General features: G+C 36.1%; 1 protein-coding gene across 4 annotated transcripts in view; it reads right to left on the bottom strand.

Moving 5' to 3' along the window:
* The window catches only part of LOC115436361 (endoprotease bli-like), a 313,286-nt gene that overhangs the window by 247,241 nt on the left and 50,800 nt on the right, over positions 1–15,245 (bottom strand). For all 4 annotated transcript variants that reach the window (XR_003937806.1, XM_030159218.1, XM_030159217.1 and 1 more), the window contains one exon: positions 9,529–9,632. Coding sequence is in view for 3 of the 4 variants with exons in the window: in XM_030159218.1 (XP_030015078.1) it covers positions 9,529–9,632 (104 nt within the window). In the remaining variant the exon portion in view is untranslated. The remainder of the gene's footprint in view (positions 1–9,528; positions 9,633–15,245) is intronic.

Raw genomic sequence — 15,245 nt, 5'->3', positions numbered from 1 at the left:
TGTGAAAAAAACTGATCAGTAGGGGGGCAGTGTGTGTGTTTGTGTGTCTGTGATTGTGTGTGTTTTCATGGGGTTGCATCCAGGGAGCAGCGCTGCTTTGTAGTGGGTGAGAATAAAGCAGATGAATGGAGGCAGCTAGCAAGCTAACGTCCACCAGAGCATGAGGATCGGCCCTGGGGAGCATGCACACACAACTGCACACACACTGACAGGGTACAACAACACAACACAAAAAAAAAACAAAAAACTCACAGACACACACCTTTATGAACATGGATATAAGCCCAGAGAGAAGAAGCTTGAACACATCACATAACTCCACACACAGAAATATCTACAGGGTCATAAATGTTGTGTGAAACTCTGCAGTGGTGCGCTCTTCTAACACACGTGTAGACACATGCACCAGCTCTCATAAATAAATGCAGAAATAAATAAACTTTATACAACACCAAACGAACGCACACACTTCCCCTATGTACAAGGCAAGCATGCAAACAAAAACTCACAGCACACACACACAAAAAAAAAAATGACAACAATCCCTCTCGCCTCCCTACGCCTTCATCTCAGCGGCCCTTCAGCTAAAGCACACAAACGCACTCATACAGCACAAACACACAATTGCACACTCAAACATAGACCACAAACACACAATCAAACATAGACCACAAACACATGGACACACACTCAAACATACACCACAAACACACAATCAAACATAGACCACAAACACATGGACACACACAAACACATGGACACACACTCAAACATACACCACAAACACACAATCGCACACTCAAACATACACCACAAACACACAATCGTATGCACAAACATACACCACAAACACACAATCGCACACTCAAACATACACCACAAACACATGGACACACACTCAAACATACACCACAAACACACAATCGTATGCACAAACATACACCACAAACACACAATCGCACACTCAAACATACACCACAAACTCATGGACACACACTCAAACATACACCACAAACACACAATCGCATGCACAAACATACACCACAGACACACAATCGCACACTCAAATATACACCACAAACACACAATCGCACACTCAAAGATACACTACAAACACACAATCGCACACTCAAACATACGCCACAAACACACAATCGCATGCACAAACATACACCACAGATACACCAGACACACAATCACACACACAAACATACACCACAAATACACAATTGCACACTCAAACATACACCACAAACACACAATCACACACTCCAACATTCACCACAAACACATGACCATATGGACAAAAGTATGCGGACACGTTGAATTCAGGTGTTTCTTTTCTAACAGGAGTCTGGAATACAAAACAATAATAACAAATGTCATAATATAGTTTTATATTATGGGATAAATATCATTGCATTTTTTAGTTTGGTTTAAATTGTTATGTTTGCTTCCAAAATGCCTCGGAGATGGTTTTAACTTAATTTTTCTGAACAATGATTTTTTTATCCATGACTATGATTTAAAGGGGTCATGTTAAGCTAAACCCACTTTTATTAGTTTTTGGTTCATTTATTTGTGTATTTAGACCCTAATAGTTCATACAGTTTGAATTTGAACCCTCCAGGTGCTGCAAAACTATCTATATTAATTTTGGCAAAAATCAAGTGCATTTCTACAACCTGTTTCAATTCCTTCTTAATTTGTTATGTTTTATTACTAGTTAAATCACAACATTTGCACATATAAGGTCCAGACTTCCATCGAACATTTCTCTGAGTACGACAATTGTTTACCAGCAGCAGCGGTTGTAGTAAAAACTGAAAATATTTCCAAATTTGGAGCCCATTACCTAAAATGTTCATCTGTTGGTTGAACAGGACAGAGCAGCACAGCCAATAACCTAGAGGGGGTGGGGCCTGAAGTGTCTCACGTGCATTTAAAGGGCCAGCGCTCCGAACCACCTTTCTGGTGTCATTACTTGAAAATAAAGTTGAAGATGGACCTGTTGAGTTGAATGAATGAAGAATTCAGACCCAAGTATAGGATTTCCAGTTGATGTAGACCACAGGGAAATGTTTTAAAATGCATAATTCCATTTAAAAAAGCAAAATATCACTCCTTTAAATGTTCATCCTCTAAATTTCTAAGATATTTTTTCGTGCTCTGACTGTAAATAATTTTCTACCACAACTAACTATCTACTTTCTTCACATCTCACTTTGGAAGAAAAATTTTCCATTAAATTTTAGGAAATATTGATGTTTTTATCTCAAATCTGCATGAACAGGACATCTTACAGCTGTAGACATGATGCGTCCTAATATTTTTGTCCATATAGTTTATAAACATCAATATTTCCATTAAGTTTAATGATATGAAGAAAGTACATGGCTAGTTGTGGTAGAAAATATTTATATATAGTCAGAGCATGAGAAATATTTTTGAAATTTAGACGTAGAACAAATTAAAATCATAGTAATGGATAAAAAAAACAAAAAAACATTGTTGAGATAAATTAAGTAAAAAACATATCTGAGGCATTTTGGAAGAAATGTGCAATTATATTTGCAATATAAAACTACATTATGACATTAGTTATTATTGTTTTTTATCCCAGACCTGTTAGAAAAGAAACACCTGAATTCAACACGTCCCAATACGTTTGTCCATATTATATATATATATATATATATATATATATATATATATATATATATATATATATATATATATATATATATATATATATATATATCGCTCATCCATCACGTACCCACCAGCTTTTGGAGCGTATACATGTCAAGCCAGCATCACACAATCACATACACACACGTACAATGGGCTGGTCCTGGCAGGCTACCAACCCTGAGCAGATTACTGACCCTCAATCAATATCCACGTCCACCAGAGGCTGATTAAACACAGCAGAATGAGAGCAGCAGAGGAGAGAGAAAGTCCTCAGCTCTGGACACATTTTATGTTATGCTTTACTATTTACTTGCTTCTCATTGTGTTCTTTATGTCTTGTTTAGGGTATGTAATCAACCTAACTATCTAAAAGTCTAAAAGCAAAAGGGGAACAGGATGAATCTCCAGTGAACACAAACGTCAGGTTAATAGATGATGCGTTCCACGCCACCTAAAGCGCTAACCCCTTCCAACCACCGGGATCACCACTTCCCCTCCTTTCACAAACATCCTTTGTTTACAGCTTTTCTTTTCCCTAAACCCAGTGTTCAGAAATCCAACACAACTCCAGCATTCCCCTGATTTTATCCGTTTGGTCAGTCAGAGCTCTTATATCAGAAGTTGGCAACCTTTACAACCTAAAGAGCCATTTTTGTCCGGAAAAAAATGAAAGAAATCTGACTGGAGCCATGACAAATTTTTTAAAAATCCATCTACATTTTACCATGAGGTGGCTGCTGTGTTGTAGCCTATTTGTGATTAGTTTGCTATTTAACTTTGTATTTCCATTACAATAATGCAATGGCTGGTGCATTTATGAAATTATACAGGGTGGGGAAGCAAAATTTACAATATTTTGAGGCAGGGATTGAAAGACAGTGTATGACCAATTAGTTTATTGAAAGTCATGAGAATTTATTTGCCACAAGAAAATGTACATAATAGAAAATGTTTTTTATTCTATGTGTCCTCCTTCTTTCTCAATAACTGCCTTCACACGCTTCCTGAAACTTGCGCAAGTGTTCCTCAAATATTCGGGTGACAACTTCTCCCATTCTTCTTTAATAGTATCTTCCAGACTTTCTTGTAATAGTTTTGCTCATAGTCATTCTCTTATTTCCATTATAAACAGTCTTTATGGACACTCCAACTATTTTTGAAATCTCCTTTGGTGTGACGAGTGCATTCAGCAAATCACACACTCTTTGACGTTTGCTTTCCTGATTACTCATATGGACAAAAGTTTCTGAAAAGGTATGGATAATAGTGTTAGGTATGATTATGACATCAATATATGTTTGGTTTCAAAACAATTGACGTAGTGCCTGCTGAGAAAAAACAACTAAATGTTCATTGTAAATTTTGCTTCCCCACCCTGTACAACTACAAGAAAGAAAACATTCAAGATTTGTACTTTTTTTTTTTAATGATGGACATAGGGATGGGAATCGAGAACCAGTTCTTTTTGAGAACCAGATCCCTGGAGCTTGATTCCATGGAATCGTTTGCCTGCCTGCTTATCGATTCTACTTATCGATTCTGCCTTCGTTGCGCATGCACGATGATGTCACACGTGTACTGCATTGTTTTGGTCAGACTGTAGCCAACATGGCGCTGAGGCAGAAACGGTCTAAAAAGACGACACCAGGTCCACTTGTAACACTTGCAAAGCTTCCATTTCTTCAGAAGGGTGGAATCCCTCCAATCTGTTCAAACATTTGTCCACAGCATGTGATTCATTTACAGGAATGTCACATATTTGATACACTATTTAGCAGCGCTTGTGAATGTAGTGGCAGAGTGAACACCGGGTCGTCATCCGGGCCCAGTTCCAGTTCCGGTGCGGGCAACAAACGTCGTACCCCCTCAAATACAAGTTTCCGAAGGTAGGGGAAAGGAAATGAGGTGCACAACAACGGGAGACGAGCAGAGTCGAACTAGTTCCACATAGTGGAAATGCGGCAATAGAGGAATTAGTAAAGAGTCTTTAGTTTCACTTTCACTGTATGCCCCCCCCATCCCCCCCTGGAGCAACAGGTTGCAGACCCCTGTCTTATATGCTTTGTTTGTCAATTTGCATATTTTCTTCTCCATTCAGTTATTATTGCACTATATATTCAGTATGTGTTGACATTTTTGTTGTATCATTACTAAGTGAAATAATGGACACTGTGCTATAATGAACCCTGTGGTGTTTTATTCTAATTTGTGTCTTTATTTTATGTTTCACATTTCATTTTTCACTATATATAATGTACTGTATGTACTTTGTGCTGGTGGATGTCTGTCCTAGATTATAGTAGTGGTAGTGATTCATGTTTTCTATATAAAGTCATTGTTTTCTGTAGTTTACATCTTAGTGACTAACTTTTATAGATTCTTCACTGTTCTTCCCCTTAACCCTCAAAGACCTTGTCAACTACCTCCTGTCAATACAGGAAAATAATTGAAGAAAAATGCAATTTGTCATCTTTTCATGGTCATCACATATGACCCATTTGGACGTTCAGAGGCTCTGAAGTGAACTTGGAAACACCGCCATCTTCTACAACATTGATTCACCAGTAAAACCCATGGAGTTTCACAAACAATGGCAGTGGATGCTTGTTTTTATGTTCAGTTAGTTATATATTTTTGCTGTAAAAAAATCACTTTATCCTCAGTTTTCTTTGTTCCGATATCATAACCTTTGAAATTACTCTGTGCTTTTATGAACATCTACGTGATTGGTCAATTAGATACAGGAAAATACATGATTTTCACTGAAAAATGCAAATTACAGAGGGCAATAGTATAATATCCAACAATAAATTGGTGATTTTGAAGTCCCCCACAAACCTAATTCTACTAATAAAATGGATAGAGTTTATTTTTGATATATATCTTACTGCTAAGAAATAGATAGTTTATTCTGATTTGTGTATTATTGTTGTGAAATGGACAGTTTATTTTTGTTTTTTAATATGTGTATTGAAAGGGACAGAGTTTATTTGTGTTTTTGATATGCATATTATTGTCATGAAATGGACAGAGTTTATTTTTGTTTTTGATATGCATATTATTGTCAAGAAATGGACAGAGTTTATTTTTGTTTTTTAATATGTGTATTGAAATGGACAGCGTTTATTTTTGTTTTTGATATGCATATTATTGTCATGAAATGGACAGAGTTTATTTGTGTTTTTGATATGCATATTATTGTCAAGAAATGGACAGACTATTTTTGTTTTTTAATATGTGTATTGAAATGGACAGTTTATTTGTGTTTTTAATATGCATATTATTGTCATTAAATGGACAGAATTTATTTTTGCTTTTTAATATGTGTATTGAAAGGGACAGAGTTTATTTGTGTTTTTGATATGCATATTATTGTCATGAAATGGACAGAGTTTATTTGTGTTTTTGATATGCATATTATTGTCAAGAAATGGACAGAGTTTATTTTTTGTTTTTTAATATGTGTATTGAAATGGACAGAGTTTATTTTTGCATTTTAATATGTGCATTGAAATGGACAGAGTTTATTTTTGTTTTTGATATGCGTATTACTGCCACAAAAGGGACAGTTTATTTTGATGTGAAATGCTGTTGCAAAATGGACAGAGTTTATCCTTAATATGTATAGCATTTTGTGTTTTATGCATAGTCAGAATTTAGTCTGATATATGTCAGATTTTTTTAGTTACTTATGGGATCTGACAGAAATTTAGGATAGGTAGAAGGATGGGGTAAGGGGGCGGGAAATTACAAGTTAAACTTCGTCACGCTTTTTTTTGAACATTTTCCTTTCTTTTTATACAAATCTTTTTCTGGTTTGGTTTTAATGTTATATTCGAAATAAATAAACAAACAATAAAGGTAACTGGTTCATGTTTGGTCACTAAGAAAAACTCAGACTATTTCAGTAGAACAGTTAACTTGGTTATATTTAATCATTCTAATCAATATTCCCCACATTAACCTTACATTTATATCAAACTGTTTCAAACCTCTTGTCAATAAAGCGTCTAAATTTAACATGATAACTGTAACAAATCACACTCACATACTATAAAAATCTTCCCATCGTGCTTCAGTTTCCTCCCATCCTCCCTCCTCTTTCTCCACCTCCCTCCCCACCCTGACTCTCACACCCCCCTATCTTGCCCCAAGAGCTGAGATGTCAATCAGTCTGTTGCCGGGTGCTGTGGTGAAGCTGTGCAATGGTTAAGGTTAGGGTGAGGAGCTGGGAACGCATCATATCTGCATGTCTTTTGGTGTAAACACATGCATGTTGATAATTGGTAAAACCACTAATATGATTTCTTTTTTTTTATTTATTTGCACATTATAGACGGCAAGAGAAAAAAATAAAAAACAATTTTCATGCAAGTAACACCATTGTGCAGGAGAGGATAGAAGCCAAAAAGGCTTATGTAAATACCTCCCCAGAAGTAAACAATACACAGGAAAAAAAAAAAAAAAATTAAAAATATGATATAACTGAAATAATAATCTAAAGTAAAAACAATAGAAATACAAATCAGATGATATGCAGCCTTACATTTGTTTGTAAATTAGAGTCCTATTCTGATGCTTTTTAAATAATGATAAAGAAGATGTTGATTTAAGTTCAGGTCGTAGATTATTCCAAAAATGTGGTCCATATTTTTATATATGGACATATATATTTCAGAGAATACTGACTGACTCAAGTTTGGCAGTAAGGAAGATAAAATTTGACAGAACAGAAGACAACATCAAAAAGTTCTAATGTACTAAAATGATGCTGTTGCGTATAATGTTTAAGAATTACTGAAGGCTCTAAAGCAGAATGGCTGATCAAATTATATAAATTGCATAAACACAAACATATTCCATAGAAAGTAAAGTTAAATGAATGTATAACGTGTCTTCTGTACTTGTTTCCGATAAGCAATCAGAGAGAGTGGCTCTTCTTTTCGCCACACACAATGCATCACACAGCGAGTGTTTAATACTCGTATTAGTGCCAAACAAATACTTTAATTGTATAGTAAAAAAAAAAATAATGACATCCTCTCTTCATGATGCAGCCATGGATTACTTAACTTTATCACTCGTAGCCTTTCATTATGTTTGACTTTTTAATCACACAAAACAAGACTATTGTACTCACAACTACCGTAATTTATAGATTAAGACAAAAAAACATTTTGCTAGCGCTATTACAGCTGAACTTGAGCAGCATCTATGAGATTAGATTCCTGTTATGATCACAGGATGAGTAAATACATCTTTTTCAGTGCTGAACTTTAAAGAGACGCACTACTTCCCAACCTTTTTTGGCTCGGGATCCCATTTTAACATCACCAATTCCTGGTGATCACAGACATTCAAAATGGAGACATTTTTTTTGCTAAAATTTATTTGTTTTTGATCATGTAATAGTTTGCTATACTATGTTGCAAATAAAGGTTCATTTTAGAGGACATTTAGTCTATATAATGTATATTATTATGGACGGAGGCAGAAAAGCCAGGTGTAGATTACTGCACAAAGGGAGAATTGGATTTTCCTTGGTCAGGATATGTACAGTCAGTCCAGCTTGGATTTACAAGGCTGACAATTAATACTGAACAAACAAAAACTCAGTTTCACTCACTTAGTTTTTTTAAACATTTTTATCAATTACTAGAAATTTCAGGCAACCCCATTTGAATTCCAGGCGACCCCAGGTGGGGTCCTGACATCAAGGTTGAAAAACACCACTTAAGCAGCAAAACTATTGGTAGAATTCCTACCACACTGGGTTTATAGATTGCCAGTGACCCAGAATAGATGTGATTCGTTTTTTGGGAAAAGTAGGTCAAAGTTCAAGTTCTTTATGAATTTTTAAAATCTTTTTTTTTTCCCCCATTTAATTATAATGGGCGAAATCTGTCTATGCTGTCTATTGACATCAGCACACACATAGACATGATGACATCAGCTGGATCGATGCCAAAATAAGCTATGCACAAGGGGCGAGGTTGTTGTGCCTGGCACCACTTATTATTGGTTTTATTGTTTTAAATTTTAAATTTTTTGATTTTTATCAATTACTAGATATTTCAGGCAACCCCATTTGAATTCCATGTGGGGTCGCAACCCCAAGGTTGAAAAACACAGCACTACTCTGAAAACACCAAATGATGAAGAAGAAAGTGGCAACGTCTTTTCCAACTTAGCTCACGTGCACAAAGGGAATGGATATTATAAAATAAAGCAGTGGTGAGAATTTACATTTAAAAGACTTATTATTTGATTTGATTATGAATGATTTAAAACCTCACTTTGAAATTGATTAAACATTCATAATGAGGCCGTTCATTCTGATTAAGGTGTTTACAGGCTTTTTTCTGCTCTGTGCTTCTGATTAATGGAATAAACTGCTCTATAAAATCACCGCTGCGCAATCTTTTGGATATGAAAATGTATTTAGAGCTGTGTGTAGTACTAGTAATATCAATGAGCAGCTTCAGTCCAGTCGTCAACGAGCACATATTGGTCAAAACCTGCAAGCTAGTTGCCTTCTAGTGCCATTTCTGCACCATATTTGTGTGTTAGCGTTGCCCTGAGCCTCATCAATCCCCGACATCTGCCTCGGTTCGACACCGACGACCCCTTTTACCTCTCCTCTCTCTCCCTTTCACTTTTTTCCTCTCCTCCTCTGTAATCTCTCCACCTCCCTTTGTCTCCCTCAGTCATCAAAGCCGGCCTGACTTATGCCTGTCAGAGGAACATCCTTCACCATGAAGACAAGAGTTGGGGAAAGAAAGAGAAGGGAGACTTCGAGATAAGCCCAGAGAACACACACACAATTACACCCACCAGTTCCCACTGCATGGGCCAGAGTGGGTCATTGAAGGTGAGGGACTGGTCACTCGTATTCTCCTCAGGCTGCCTGTCAGAAGCAGAATCCATCCTCTGGGAAACTGCAAAACACACACATACACACATATCATGCCTGTGCGTGTGTTCATGTGCACAGATTTTTTTATTTATTTATTTTATTTGCTTGACTTGAACTCTGACACCAGGAAGTCCCTGGTCTCCAACCAATGGTGAAAGGCCTCCCAGACTCCCCTTCTCTCCAGTGAGGCTGAATACTGCCGGCAGATTAGCATATCATTAGCATCTCATTAGCATCTCATTACCGCCGCAGAGCTTGGCTGGCTGTCTGTGGACGTGCTATCAGCTCATCAAGGCCTGCACCTTTCTCTGGATACATTACATGTTACACTCACTGCACCTCCCTCTTTTTTTACACATTTTTCACCCCTGAAATGAAGCGCCATCTCACTACCATTTGTTTTTTTTTTTCCCTTCTCTGTTAGATGTAATGAGTATGAATCAGGTTGTTTCATAGTATAAGATATTTACTGCATTTATATCACACCTACTGCTAATAGAAAGCTGTTTTCTGCAAGTGTAATAAAGCATTCCACGGGGGTGTAATGGTATGCGTATTCATCCTGAACATACATAACGTTCTGTGGTTCGGTACTCTCTGTGAACCAAGTAATTACTATCACATTAGGCTAATACACTCTAATGAGGTCTATGTCTTAGTATGTGTAGAACATAAATTGTAGAATTAGCTCCTGGATGTATACTAATACACAAGAATGCTGTTGATACGGCTAATACAAATGAGAACACAGAGCTGAAAGTGCCTCCAGTGTCATTTACAGTTGTATCATTTGTGAGTGGTATGACTGTATTTCCCAAATGAACCAGCCTCGACTGCGTTGAAATTAAACTGCTGAACTGAAGTTGAAAAACTTGAGCGTCACTTTCAGTTTGTGCTTTAGTACTGCCTGCTCTTGCTTGAAAGCTGCTTCTTTCTGACACTGCGGGCTAAAAGTTGTTATGTTACACTCAGGCTGCAGCTATCTGGAACCTGTGAAACCCACCTGTGAAACTCACAATGTATTTACATGTATTTTTAAAGCTGTGAACGCATGGTAATTTATTCACAAGTGATGCATTTTGTTAGTTTTTTTTTCTGATTTGTTTTTATTCCTTCAGATCCCTGTAAATACTCATACTCTACATTTTCAGCTGTAGTGGGTAGTTGTAGTGACAAACACAAAACACACATAAAATACATTAAAATGGAATCAGAACATAACATAACAGGGTACGCTTCATAAAACATATATAGTATATTATATTACAGGGATGCACTGACACCACTTTTTTCCAGGCCGAGTACGAGTACAAGTACTTATAGTTGAGTACTTGCCGATACCGAGTACTGATATGAGTACTTAATAATCCCATTCCAGTTCTTAGTTCCTTTTGTAAATGTGCTTTATTGTCGTTGTCATTAGTCTGACTGGAACAAAGTGCTGCTACTGACATTTAATGTATTGGAATGAGTGTTTCTCAATTAATCCACCGGGGGGGGGCAACTCTGAATTACCCAAACTGGACAAATACCACGAAGAAGAGTAAAAGTTTTTTGAGAAGAAGAAAGTCAGTAATAATAAACATGGAGACGACAGAGGTAACACTACTGTGATACTAATATTGCAGCGTTTTCACTGGTAAGGTTTAAAAGCTTAGTTTCAGCAGGTGGGGAAAAGAGAAATGAGCGAAAAGTTTCGTTTTCACTTCCGCTGGCGGTGGTCTGCACCGCTCCTTACTCCCGGTGGTATTCTCTGTCTGGGTATGCATCCGCCAACACCTGGAAAATGGATGGAATGTACGCAGAGGACGGACAGAACGCTGCGTCCGTATCCGTCTGTGTCTGTAACGTTACTTGCAGTCAGCGTTACTTTTATCACCGTCATTTATTTTGAAAAATCTCCACACTCACACACACTCCACACACATTATTCTACCTCCTCGTACCTGCTGCACTGAACTGTGAATGTCACACAGCCGTAAGTGGTATCGGTGCAGTTGTATCAGATTACTTTTATGAGTACAAATACGAGTACACACACTGAGTATCGAGCTGATGCCCAAAACCGGTATCAGTATCTGTGCATCCCTAGTATATTAAGAGAAGCACAGAACAGACACATTAACACCAAACAACTGAATAAATTAGAGTATGACGCACACTTACACTTTGAATGATATGTGTCACAGTCTCTAATAAGTGTATTTTTCACTATTTATTTTGTCTTCTCAGCCATTATATATCTATATTGATAGATCTGTCTGAAAAAGTGATTTTTTCTGTAGTTTTCTCTGTTTTTGACACAATAACCCTCAACTTTAATTTGAGTTTTTATGATCATCTACATGGTCAGTAAATTAAATACAGGAAAACACCTGATTTATACTGATTAAATACAAAACGCAGAGGTTAATACTATAAATAAATAGTGAGAAATCACTTTAAAAAGGTTAAATATAGAGAAAATTTCAATTTGGAAACTGACAAACAGCACTGGGCCTTTATGGGTTAAGAGAAGCACAGAGCACACATTAAAACCAAACAGCTGAATAAATTAGAGTATGACGCACACTTACACTTTGAATGATATGTGTCACAGTCTCTAATAAGTGTATTTTTCACTATTTATTTTGTCTTCTCAGCCATTATATATCTATATTGATAGATCTGACTGCAAAAGTGATTTTTTTCTGTAGTTTTCTCTGTTTTTGACACAATAACCCTCAACTTTAATTTGAGTTTTCATGAACATCTACATGGTCAGTAAATTAAATACAGGAAAACACCTGATTTATACTGATTAAATACAAAACACAGAGGATAATACTAGAAATAAATAGTGATAAATCACTTAAAAAAAGGTTAAATATCGAGAAAATTTCATTTGGGAACCGACATAAACATATCACTGGGCCTTTATGGGTTAAGAGAGGCCCAGAGCACACATTAAAACCAAACAGCTGAATAAATTTGAGTATGATGCACGCTTAAACTTTGAATGATATGTGTCACAGTCTTTATTTTTGTCGTCTCAGCCATTTTGAGCCTTGAACATTAAGTTCTAATTGTACTACAGTGCTGTACAAAAGGCCACCACACGTTCTAGGTTTTGTAAGGTTGTGTTAAAAGCACATTTTTAGACCCAAACATCCATCACTGACCAAAAGCATCTACTGATCTAAACTGTTTAATAAATTTTGATCTACTAATCCTATTAATCCATGCAAATAATTGGTGTAAAATACAGTTTGTCATCTTTTCATGGTCATCAGTTATGACCCATTTGGACATTCAGAGGCTCTGTAGTTACCGTGGAAACACCATCATCTTCTACAGCCTTGATTCACCAGTAAAACCCATGGAGTTGGATCAATACCAGTGGTTGTAGACATTTGGTTTATGTTCAGTTAATGAGAGATTTGACTGAAAAAGTGATTTTTTTTCTGTAGTTTTCTCTGTTTTTGATACAATAACCCTCAACTTTAATTTGAGCTTTTATGAACATCTACATGGTCAGTGAATTAAGTATAGGAAAATACCTGATTTATACTGATAAAATGCAAAGTACAGAGGATAATATTATAATAAATGGTGATAAATCACTTAAGAAAGGTTAAATAGAGAGGAAATTTCCTTTGGGAACTGACACAAAAGTAGCACTGGGTCTTTATGGGTTAAGACATAACAAGGTAAGGCACGGAATATGTGCACAGTATTTAAACAGTAAATAAATTCAAATTAATTGGCTTCTACAGGTAAAAGTCAGTATTTAGTATGAGTTCCATATTAAACTCTCAAGTTGATGATGTGGAAGTTTTCTTAAATAATTTACTCACATATTAAACCAGGCTTCATGCAGAACATCCCAGAGATTTTCTTTACACTGTCTTTTATCATTTTCTCTGTCCAGATGATCCCATATAACTTCTATAATATACATATTTCTTCTACATTTAATCTTGCTTTTAATGTTTTTAAATGTTGTATTTCTTCCAGCTGACATACCGGGTATACTTTCTGTATAATTTTACTCGAATCAGGGTTTTTATTACTGAATTGTACTTTCTATTACTTGGAACATAGCTTTTTTTACTTGGTACATACTTTTTATATGTATATTTATTTTATCTTGTGTATATATAGTGTCTGTTTTATTTATTCCCCTGCCCCCTGAGACATTGCATCAAAATCTTATTTTGATGTAAATCTGAATGACAAAGTCTATGTCTATATACATAGGTTGAATAATCTTTACATGTGGTCATTATGATGAACAAATCTAACGGTGGCCTTAGACTTTTGCATCGTACTGTACTTGATGAACAGTCTGTCTATGTATGTATAAAAGAGGGAGAATTTAGAGCCAAGAAATTGTTCATAAGATTGATTACAAAGGGTGATTCTGCATCCGCCTCACTGATACAATGCTACTGGGTCACACCCACACCCACAGTTTACTTAAACACCTCGGCGTACACATGTGCAGTGTGATGAGGGGTTAAATGTTTCCTAAAGGGGATCTCTGCCGATTCTACACAGCGAGACGCATCATCCTGATCTCTGCTGGAGGCTCACAGCTCCAGGGTATTTGTGTGGATTCTGAAGCTGTCAGTCGTGACTCCTACGATGCTTAAATGATGCAGATGTTTCTTATAAAGCTCAGAGTCCTGTAGTGTACAAAACAGACTCTTCTGGAAGGTCAGTGGTCACATGTGAGTCATTTCTGTATTTATGTTTTTTGAAGTTTTTTGGTTTTGTGCTGTTCTACTCTCTTCTCTCGTCACGTCCTTCAATCCACCAATCAGGACTGAGCAATAGTTTGGACACGATATACAGTTCTCTTCTTCATTTCTGTGTCTCTCATTAATACACAAATAGTGCTTTAGATCGAGAGTTTTAACCATTAAAGACCTAGAACCATTCTTGTGGTGACCTTCAAATTATATTGATTTATCACCATTTATAATCATACACTGTAAAAAAAAATCCTGTTTTTACTGTGGTTACCAGAACAATACAGTAACAAACACATCCAACTGTAAACATATTTATGGAGTAACATGTAGATTTAACATTTTTAACACGTAGATTGAACATTGGATTTAAATGGTAAATGGATTGCACTTATTTAGCGCATTTTCTACACCTTCATGGTGTCGAAAGCACTTTCCAAAGCCACCAGGTCCAACTGGAACAATTTAAGGTTCAGTGTCTTCCATGGACACTTTGACATATGGACAGTCGGAACCAGGATTCGAACCACCAACCCTTTGGTTATTGGACGAGCCACTCTACCAACTCTACCAACCCCTTAATTTACAAGTTTAAAACATTAAATTGTAAATGTTTACTTTTTTTAATACGTTTTTTTAATTTAAAAAAAGCAAATATGCTGTTATTTTGACATTATGGTCTTGCAATTTAAACAGCACCGCATTGTTTTTCAATTTCCAATTTTATTTTCTAAAAAAAAAAACAATAGAAATACATCATTTCTACATACAAATCTGGTTTTGTTAACGCACTCTTCCTGTAAAAACTACAGCTATATTTGATTTAATCGTTAACCCAAAAATCTTTGCAGATAAACAACTTTGCATTGTATTGTCACTTACAGTTTTTTCATGTTGCAATT

This window comes from Sphaeramia orbicularis, chromosome 16, assembly GCF_902148855.1.
Source record: "Sphaeramia orbicularis chromosome 16, fSphaOr1.1, whole genome shotgun sequence".
Taxonomy (NCBI): Eukaryota; Metazoa; Chordata; class Actinopteri; order Kurtiformes; family Apogonidae; genus Sphaeramia; species Sphaeramia orbicularis.
The sequence above is the reverse complement of the archived record's forward strand: the minus strand, read 5'-3'. Positions and strand labels throughout refer to the sequence as shown.